Source organism: Nicotiana tabacum, chromosome 3 (genome assembly GCF_000715075.1).
Source record: "Nicotiana tabacum cultivar K326 chromosome 3, ASM71507v2, whole genome shotgun sequence".
Classification (NCBI taxonomy): domain Eukaryota; kingdom Viridiplantae; phylum Streptophyta; class Magnoliopsida; order Solanales; family Solanaceae; genus Nicotiana; species Nicotiana tabacum.
This window is the reverse complement of record NC_134082.1, coordinates 63,454,907-63,465,715: the sequence shown is the minus strand read 5'-3', so window position 1 is coordinate 63,465,715 and position 10,809 is coordinate 63,454,907. Positions and strand designations below refer to the sequence as shown.

Below are 10,809 nucleotides of genomic sequence, written 5' to 3'. Positions count from 1 at the left end.
AAGTTACAAACTTTAGGCAAAACAGTCAAATCAACCTAGGGACCTCCAATTTAAATTCCGGGCATACGCCAGAATCCAAAATCAAAGTATGAACCTACCAGAATCGTCAAAATACTGACCCGTGATCGTTTACCCAAAATGTTGACCGTGGTGAACTTTAGCCGCATTTTTAGTCAAAATTTTCAAGTAAAAGCTTTTCGAAAAGCATCACAGATTAGGCACACAAATCAAGAAACATCAAATGAAGCTACGGGAGGTCTCGTATCATGAAAATAAGGGCTAGTGATAAAAAAAACTTATCAGATCGTCAAAATTTTACAGGGAAACACCAATATTATTTGTACGCCAAGCCCCTAGTCATCTAAGTTATACAACATTTATATGTATAGAAAAATATTGGATGCTAATAAATAAAAATAGATCAGATAGAAATACTAATGTTATTTGTACGTTAAAATCTCTAAATATCTAAGTAATACGTTATTTATATAGAGAAGTATAAATGTGCATTGGTTAGCTACCAGAAAAAAATAGTTCATTAAAAATTATTAATATTACTTGTACGCCAACGCCTCCAGTCATTTAATTTATACAGTATATACAAAAAATTATTACAAGTATGCATTGATTAGCTACCAGATAAAATATATTAATATAGAAAAGCTCTAATGTTACTTGTACGCTACTCTAGCCATCTAAATTAATAGAAGTCAGAAGTGAAAATAATGAGCAACGGAGATAAAGCTGAATAGCATTATTCAATTAAGAATATAAAACGTAGGTTATAATCTCGAGTATCAAACTTGAATACTTTACTGACCATTGACCTTTATAGTTATCACAAAAAAAAAAATAATAATAATAATACATGTGGATCATTTTGGTCTTTGGATTGTTATTTCACATGGAAACAAGTCTTTTGGAGACAAAAGAACTGGATATTTATATTTCTGGATTATACTAGAAACTTTTTAGAATAACCGGAAAATTCGAAAAAACTGTAATAGATTCCTTTTTTTTTTTAAAATTAGTACTCTAGTTGGCAACAACAGATAATATGAAATATCATAATCCTTGATTACTTTATTCATCGAGATCTGTTTATCGTCAGCATCCCACGTATTGCTCAACACGTAATTTATAAGTAATCCACGGCATTAATTTATGTTTTCACTAAGTGAGTGCGTAGTGCATTTTTTGCCTATAAATACGGGCAGTTTCTGTTCTACCTCCATCCAAGTTTTGCTTTTAGTTCTTTAGCTATTCTACAATATCTATCGTAGCAATGAAGTTGCAACTGCGCTACTCCCTCACCATCTTCTTGGTGAGTAGCATTTTTATATGGTTTTGTCTTTCACAATTTATTTAAGTTTCATCCTTGCCTAGTTATCATTAAATTCTGAAAACAATACATATACATACTGATTTTAAAAGAATATCTATACTTGAGAAGGTATATAAGTTTCGCATGATACTTCAATCAATACTTATATGCTCATAAAGTACTCAATGACAGATTAAATCATAAGTATTTGAAAAAAGGAAGGCTTATTGTTTACATGGAAGATGTCAGTGACGGATCCATGATTTTAGAGTTATAGGTGTTCCGATTAAAATTTCAAAAGAAGAGAGAAAATGAGTTTAGTTATGAGTGCTCACTCAATATTATTTAAATATTTTTATAATTGTCTCTGCAATTTACTAAATATGGTCAAATGTAATGGGTGCTTAAGCACCCAAAAGCCTATGTAGATCCGCAACTAGAAGATATGTTGGGTTTTTACTAAAGGGTGTAAATGGGAAATGGAAGAGGGACGTCTTGGATTGTACCTCTTCATCTTATCCTTTCATCGCCTATAAATTTAGAGGCTTGGCCTCATTTTTCATACATGGAAAATCTAAAAACTTTTCCTCTCTTTTCTACATTGTTGTATTATTTTTCCAAAATAACATAAGTGTCAAGTGTGATTTGCTCCATTCGTTGAGTTCGCTATAGTTCTGTAATTTCGATTGTCAGTATTACAGAATAGTTTCTCTGTTCTATCTTGGGAGGAAGTAATCCATAATCTTGAGCAACAGTAAGAGAATTAAATGCCTTAAAAAACATAAGCAACTTGTGGGCTCGAAAATTATTTCATGTCTAGTTTTATTAAACTAACATTTCTTTACTTCTCGGATTATCTGCTTTCGAACACAAATTACCAACAAGATACTGATAGAAAAAACTATTTATTGTTTTATATATGTAGCTTGCTCTTTTGGCAAGTACTCATGCAGCGATATCTCCTGAGGTTTATTGGAAAGTGAAATTGCCCAACACTCAAATCCCCAAAGTCATCAAAGATTTCCTTCCCCAATCAGGTTTGTCTTCAACTCGAGGGGTATTATTTTACATTACATAATACATATAACAACAGCAAAAATCGTTCTACAATCCCAAAATATTGGGATCGGTTATATAAATTCTCATCATGTTTTACGTTACATGTTGAGAAACTTTTTGTCAATCCCTTCTTTATTTGTCTTCACATGTCTTTATGCATATTGTGACTTAATTATATTTGTTTATTAAGAGGAAATGGGTGAACATAGCTATTTAAATTTTGAATAGAAAAAGAAAAAAATTGCTTCCTGCAAAGATCTTTTGTGTTATTTTCATATCTCTTATTTATAAAAATAAAAATATCTTGTACAAATGGACATACTACTCCAAATAATTATATAAAGATTGAGCTACAAAACCAATTGACGAATTCGGAATATTACTGTATTGCCGGAAAGGCAAACATACCACAGAGAGGAAAATTGGTGAACATACCCCTTTATAATTTGAATAAAAGAAAATGACCATGCAAAGATCGCTTGTGTTTCAATTAATTTCATGTTTTTTATGTGTAAAATAAATATCTCCCGTAAAAAAGACAAAACTAAAAGTAAATTTAGTAAGTGCTATGAATTCAATTGATGTACAGAGTTTTGAAGCAAACAATACCAGCCTAAGTATATTCTTTGTATTTTCTAACACACAATGAAACTGGAAAAGGTAGAATGAATTTTGAAAATCAGCTTAGCTTTTTGTCAAGATCGCAAGCAGTAATTAAAATAATAATGTGTTGGAAAAATGGGTATATATGGATATAGTTTGAACTTATCAATATAATTATATGTTTATCATAAATTCTTCAGTCTTTAATCTCTATGCTAATTAAAGAAGGCCAAAAGAAAAACGAATAAAGTGAATGAAATGAATTTTCCACATTCTTCCCTGACATGATCGAAGAAAACTTCTTTTCTTGAAACAGAATCATTGAAACCACTTAATTTTGCCATTATTCAACTATTTGGTGAAAGTGATTATTGCTGTCGTGATTTTACAGATGATGTTGTTCCTGAGCTAAAACAAGATAACAATAACATTCAGAAGAAAGTATACTACGGTTTAAGTGGATATATAGCCATTAGCTGGCATGATGCTGCTACAGAGGAATATCTTCGTGAAATGGAACTACACAGCAACACTGATACTAAAGAGAAAGCTGCTACAAAATATGATCGTCGCGTGCTAAAAAAGGAAAATCCTAGCATGAATTGTGATACTAACAAGAATGAGCTCCGACAAGTAACTGATGATCTTAAAGATGATCACCCTTTGAAACAGTACTTCTTATTAGAAGAGGATTTGGAGAAAGGAAAAGCGATCAGCTTTCCCTCTCTCCTAAATAAAAATGAAGCACCCTTTTTGCCTCGGCAATTTGTGGAATCAATTCCCTTCTCGATGAAGAAAATCTCAGAAATTCTCAACCATTTTTCAATAGATAGTGGATCAAAGGATGCTCAAGCAATTGTGAAAACAATCAAACTTTGTGAAGAGCCAGAAGTAAAACATAAAGAAAAGAAAATATGTGCAACTTCTTTGGAGTCTATGGTAGATTTCAGCTTATCCATGCTCGGGACAAACAATATCCTTGCAATTACATCAGAGGTAGAAGGAGAAACTCAGAAATCGCAAAGATACACCATTGAAGAAGTTGAACAGATAGCTGATGGGGATAACATGGTATGCCACAAGCTTAACTACGCATATGCACTGCATTATTGTCATGTTGGAGGAAGTACCAAAACATTTATGGTATCTATGGTTGGTGATGATGGAACAAAAGTGAAAGCACTGTCAGTGTGCCACAAAGATACATCATTTTGGAACCCAAAGGCATTTCCTTTTGTATTTCTCAAAGTTAAGCCTGGAACTACACCAATTTGCCATTTTCTTCAAGATGATCAAATCGTCTTTGTCCCTTCTAAATAGGACCACTAAGCTAATGAAATAAAAGTTTACGCTTGCTCTTTATAAAGAGTGGCTGTTTTCCTTTCTGGTGCTATGCGTTTCCTCTGTAATGTATCTTTTTAATAAATGGAAATGATCCTGGCTTTATGGGATTTTTTTTTTTTTTGGTATATATGGTCCCCAAAGATATCATTGATTCCATATCCTTGTGAAAAGTTTTCGAGGTATAAAGCTTTGAGTATGCTGCGAATTGTTAGTTTAATTCCCAATGGATCTTTATATTGTGAAAACACCAACGCAGTGAGTCCGTGGTACTCTACTTAAATTTTACACACAACATCAATTTTTGATAACATCATGCGTATTTGATTTTTTTTTTTCAAACACTAGCCCACATGCAAGTTCAAACACTTTAATCAAACAAGTCTAGACTTCATGCTCACATTCAAGTCTAATAACCTTCAATTAAATCATGTCTGTTACAACCAACTCTAAACATAACATTCAACCAAACCACATACCTAAAACACTACACCTCGTCAGATTCAGTCTATTCACCATCAGATATAGATCATTACTTCCCTTTGTTGCTTCAAATCTAGATTCCACTTATTCTTAATTTCTCAAAATAGAAGCACCAGATAACAATGCATCTGGATGGCTTGAAGGTCGCCGTACTCCAAGTCTGTAGACTCTATCTTTCTTTACTCCACATGCCGCCTCTATCCATATTGAAATCAAATCATCTGTTGATGGTTGAGTTGGGGGAGGTCGGTTTGTTGCCATTCTTTCAAATTTTTTTGATACCCCTCCTAAAATACAGATGATAACTAATATATTATATAATAAACTAATAATATTAATACAAAAAAATAATCATAAATTTAGAAATATACATGTCGCTGATGCACGCGCTTCTACTCAATATTCTCTTGTACCATTAGGATTTTTTTCTTTATATGCCTCCTCAAAGTCCTCAGCATGAGACGAATCTCGCCGTCTTCCCTTTTTCTGCAAAACAAAACAAGTATGAGTTAGATATAACGGTCAAATATTATATATGTAAGAATAAGGAAATATTGAGAGTCGATTACCAACCTCAATCTATGGACCCCATAACTAATTGAATCTCTAGTGTGCAACAAGACACCTTTAGTGAAGTCGTTGTTTGCCTTTTCCTGTTTACTATTTGTCATAACCTGATAGGTTATTTGAGTTTTAGCCTTTATTTCTGTGTTTTGAGACCTTGACTGGGTCCATTTAGTGTTCCACAATTTGCGTGCACAGTTCGTGTCTTGTTCCACAAAGTTTTTATGTGAAAAATTGAAGAAAATATGAAATTTTGCCTTTAAAATAATTGAGTTGACTACGGCCAATACCGGATCGTATTTTGACTATCCAGGTGGGTTTGTATCGTGATTTCGGACTTTGGCGTATGCGCGGAATTGATTTCGGAAGTCTGTAGGTCGAATCGTGTTGATTTGCGGAAATTTAACAATTTGAAGTTGAAAAGGTTGACCGCAGGTTGATTTTTAGCTATCGAGATCGAAATTTGATTTCGGGACTGTAACGACCTAGCCGGTCGTTTTGAGAGTTGTAGTCTCATTCTCCTATTTACTGCTCCTTTTATGCTCTATGCCTGTTATATGACCTACCGGGTTAGTTGATTCGGGTTCGGAGAGATTTTAGAGTGAATTAAGACACTTAGTCTCATAATTGAAAGCTTAAATTGAAAAAGTTGAACGGATATTGAAGTATGTGTAAACAACCTCATATTTGAATTTTGATTGTTCCGTTAGTTTCATTGGGTGATTCTGAACTTAGAAGCGTGTCCGGATAGTGATTTGGAGGTCCGTAGTAGAATTAGGCTTGAAATGACAAAAGTTGAATTTTTAGAAAGTTTGGCCGGGAGTGAACATTTTGATATCGGGGTCGAATTGGATTTCTGAAAGTTGGAGTAAGGTCATGGGGTCATTGTGATTTGTGTGGAAAATTTGAAGTCAATCGGACGTGATTTGATAGGTTTTGACGTCATTTGTAGAATTTGGAAATTTCAAAGTTCATTAGGCTTGAATCTGTGTGCAATTCATATTTTTGATATTGTTTGACGTGATTTGAGGGTTCGATTAAGTTCGTATCATATTTTAGAACTTGTTGGTATATTTGGTTGAGGTTTTGGAAGCCTCAAATCGATTTTGGGTGGTTAACGGACTTGGAATTTGAATTGAGAAGTTGTTAAAGTCTGTGTGCTACTAGTGTAATCGCACCTACGGTGGGGGAACCGCAGATGCGAGCCGGTAGGTGCGGATGAAGGTCCGCAGATATGGAGATGGAGGAGAGAAGGCAGATGGATGCAAGTGCGAAGATTTTTCCGCACCTGCAAGACTGCAGATGCGGGATGAAGACCACATAAGCGAATAAAGGAAAGGGAGCTGAGCTCTGCAGAAGTGGAGGATTTCACGCAGGTGCGTGTCTGTGGGAGCGGATGTGGTAGCCGCAGATGCGGAGGACATCGCAGAAGCGGGCATTTTGTCGCTCATGTGAGGCTGCAGAAGCGGCTAAGTTGCCGCAGATGCGAAAAGCCTAGGCAGAACCTATATAAGCGAAGGTTTCGAGATTTTTGCCATTTCTAACATTTTGAGCTCGGATTTTGGAGGTTTTTGAGAGGGTTTTTGAAGAGATTCTTGAGGTAAGCTCTTTGTATTCAAGTGGTCATTTGGGGATTTAAGTGGTCATTTGGTGTCCGATTTTGATAAATTTGGTATGGTTAGACTCGTGAGTGAATGAGATTTCGGGTCTTTCACCTTTTGTTAGATCTCGAGATGTGGACTCGGGGGCCGGATTTTGGCCAATTTTAGATTTTGGCTTATAAATTCGTATTTTTCTTGTGGAATTGATTCCTTTAGCCCATATTGATTGTATTGTACTACTTGTGGATAGATTCGGGATGTTTGAAGACCGATTTTAGAGACAAAGGCATGTTGGAGTAATGTTTTGCTTGGATTAAGGTAAGTAACACTTTAAAACTTGGTTCTGAGGGTTCAAAATCCCAAATTTTGGGTTATGTGATTGGTAATGAGGTGACGGGCGTACGGGCATGCACCATGAGAATTGGGACCTGGTCGATTCCATGGCATTATAAAGTGGTCCTATCTTGTTGACATCTATGTTTTCACAATGTGATAAAATAACTGAGCTGTCAATCACGCTAGAAATCATATTTAGGCTATATGACGGTACTGTTGGGATCCATAGTGGTCGTTTCTTGTTACTAACTTACTGATCTCATTGATATTTCGTACTCAGCCATATTCATTCATATTATCATATCTCAGTCTCAGTTGTTATTATTGATACATCATATCATCATGTTCGGGCTAGTTTCATGACATTTGTGGGCCCGTGTGTGAGACCGGAGAGATTGATGACTGAGTGAGGAGAGAACCTGATTATGGGTGACATTTATGGGATCGAGCTACACACCCAGCGGTTATACTAATTTATGATAGCGCTTAGGCTGAATTAGCCCCTCCGGAGTCTTCACACACCCCGAGTGAGCGCGGTTGATAATATTAAGGGATGTATCTTCCCTAGACATGGATCTTGTCTGAATCATTATACAACTAGAGATGGATCTTCTCCACGGGCTGGATTGCCCCTACTCGGTACTATGTGACTGATGGTCAGTGATGTATATATTCCGAGATGGATCTTCCTTGGGTCGTATGGGCTATATACAATACCGAGTGATTGAGCATTTGAGAGTGTGAGCACATGAAGTTGTCGGCATGGTGCATTGCATATAGCATGTGCATTGGCATGTAGAAGTAGAGGAGTTATATTCTTCATATCATTCAGATTTGATCTATTTCTGTTTTGAGTTATCTATTGAACATGAAAGCATGCCTACATTCTAGACTGTTATTTCTATATTGAACTGTGCCGGTTGAGTTCGTCACTAACTTTCAGTCCAAATGTTGAATTTTTTACTTATTGAGTTGGTTGTACTCACGCTACACCCTGCATATCGTGTGCAGATCCAGGTGCTTCCAATCACGGTGGCTGCTGATTGAGGAGTCAAGATCTCGGAGACTATCGAGGTAGCTGCATGGCATTCGCAGGCCTTGACTCTCTTTCATTATCTTTATCTGTATTTCAGTTCTTATTTCCTAGACATTGTAGTAGACTGTATTCCGGTATAGATGCTTATATGCTCGATGACACCCCTGTTTTGGGATAGATTGTATTGTGTTGCAGATTTCTTTCTGTTTTAAAAAGGTTTTTCTTAAATATTAATTAATTCCATCTATATTTTTAAAGCTTTTACTATGTTGAGATGGTTGAGTAGTGGTTTGCCTAGTTCAACGATAGGCGCCATCACGGCGGTTGATTTTGGATTGTGACAAGTTGGTATTAAAGCCTAGGTTACATAGGTCTCACAAGTCATGAGCAGGCTTAGTAGAATCTTGCAAATCGGTATGGAGATATTTGTACTTATCTTCGAGAAGCTATCGAACACTTAAGAAACTTCACGTTCTTGAATTCTTGTCGTGCGAATCTGTTGATTCTAGTAACCAAACTTTTGTTATTCTATTCTCTCGCAGATGGTGAGGACACGTACTACTTGAAGCATGGACAGCCACCAGTACCACCAGCTAGGGCTGCGAGAGGCTGAGGTCGCGGTAGAGGCCGCGGTAGGGGCAGAGGCGTAGCCCGTACACCTGGAGAACCGCCAGTCGCTCCATCTCAGGAGTAGGTACTAGATAAAATTGAGCTAGTGGGGCCAGCTCAGGCACCAGCTATGCCCATCGTGATTCCAGGCCTTCAGGAGGCCTTGGATCAACTTCTGACAGTGTGCACCAGTCTTGCTCAAGCGGTCTCTGTTTCGGCCACAGCAGCCAGTTCTCAGGCTGGGGGAGGTACTCAGACTCCCACCGCTCGTACACCAAAGCAGGTGATCCAGGGACTCCAGACACCGAGGATATTACCAGCCCAGCCGGTGGCAGTTTCTCAAGCCCATGTGGTTCCTATTATGATTGATGATGAGCAACCAAGTCTAGAGAGGTTTGGGAGACTCCAGCCTCCAACTTTAAGTGGAATAGAGGCAGAGGATGCCCAGGGTTTCTTGGAAAATGTCAGAGGATTCTCCGTGCAGCAGGTATTCATGAGACTTGTGGGTCTCGTTCACTACTTTTTAATTCTCTGGGGCTGCCATCAGTTGGTGGGAGGCTTATGAGAGGCATAGGCCGGTTAGTGAAGCGCCTCATACATGGTAGGAGTTCTTTGTTCTCTTTTTGGAGAAGTACATGTTGCAATCTCATAGAGAAGAGCTGCGCAGACAGTTTGAGTTGTTATGTCAGGATGATATGTTTGTAACGCAGTATGAGATGAGGTTTTCTGAGTTGACCTGTCATGCAGTTTGGTTGGTACCCACTAATAGGGAGAGAATCAGGAGTTTCATTGATAGCCTCATATTTCAGCTGCAATTGCATATGACTAGAGAGAGGGTATCTTCGATGAGGTTGTTGACATTGCTCGGTAGATAGAGATGGTTCGCATCTAGGAGAGGGTTGAGAGAGAGGTTGAGAGGTCTTGTGGATCAGGTGGTTTTAGTGTTGTTCCTTCTGGAGGTCAGTTCTATCATAGTAGGGGTCGTCCCTATAGGCATGCTCAAACGGATAGTGCAATTCACTGTGGTGCATCATCTAGCCATGGTTCACACAGTTCTCAGTAGGGTCACTCATCTCTCAGTGCCCGTCCAGCTCAAAGTTCGTCTCATGCACCATCAGCTCAGGGTTCATCTATGTTGGGTCCTTCTAGCAATTATCACAGTGCTCAAGGCTCCCTTCAGTCCCCACCGACATTCATAGGGAGAGGTTAGTTTGAGTGTGGAGATTTGGGTCACATCAAGAGGCATTGTCCTCGCGTTTTAGGAGGTTCAGCTCAGCAGAGAAGTCAGCCTACGACTTCAGCAACCATTACTTCACCACCTGCCCAGCCAACTCGGGGTCGAACTTAGTTTGCTAGGGGTCTTCCTAGAGGGGAAGGTCGATCAGGTGGCGGCTAGGACCAATTCTATGCACTCCCTGTCAGACCAGATGCTATTGCTTCAGACACAGTGATCACAGGTATTGTCTCAGTATTTCACCGAGATGTCTCTATATTATTTGACCCTGGTTCCACCTATTCATATGTATCATCGTATTTTTCTCATTATCTAGATATGCCTCATGAGTCTTTAGCTTTATCTATTCAGGTATCAATGCTGGTGGGTGATACTATTATCATGGATCATATGTACCAGTCGAATGTGGTGACTATTGGGGGATTGGAGATTAGAGTTTATCTCTTGCTGCTTAGTATGGTCGATTTTGGAGTGATCTTGGGTATGGATTGGTTGTTTCCATGTCATGGTATTTTTTATTGACACGCTAAAACCGTGACCTTGGAGATACTGGTGTTGCCACGGATTGAGTGGTGATTTTCTCTTGACTATGTTCCCACTAGAGTGATTTCATACTTTA

The 10,809-nt window shown here is 37.9% G+C and overlaps 1 protein-coding gene across 1 annotated transcript; it reads left to right on the top strand.

Annotated features, from left to right (window-relative positions):
* Window positions 1–1,196: 1,196 nt before the first annotated feature.
* Window positions 1,197–4,446, top strand: LOC107791150 (BURP domain-containing protein 6-like). The gene is made up of 3 exons (XM_016613196.2): window positions 1,197–1,324; window positions 2,250–2,361; window positions 3,378–4,446. Exons 1-3 carry the CDS (start codon window positions 1,286–1,288, stop codon window positions 4,304–4,306), a joined length of 1,080 nt encoding a protein of 359 aa, XP_016468682.1. The 5' UTR covers window positions 1,197–1,285; the 3' UTR covers window positions 4,307–4,446.
* Window positions 4,447–10,809: the final 6,363 nt, after the last annotated feature.

Excerpts from the sequence above, each read along its gene's own strand:
- LOC107791150 (XM_016613196.2), top strand. The coding sequence starts at position 1,286 with ATGAAGTTGCAACTGCGCTACTCCCTCACCATCTTCTTG. Across the intron at positions 1,325-2,249 it reads ACTCCCTCACCATCTTCTTG|CTTGCTCTTTTGGCAAGTAC; the intron begins GTGAGTAGCATT and ends TTATATATGTAG. Across the intron at positions 2,362-3,377 it reads AGATTTCCTTCCCCAATCAG|ATGATGTTGTTCCTGAGCTA; the intron begins GTTTGTCTTCAA and ends GTGATTTTACAG.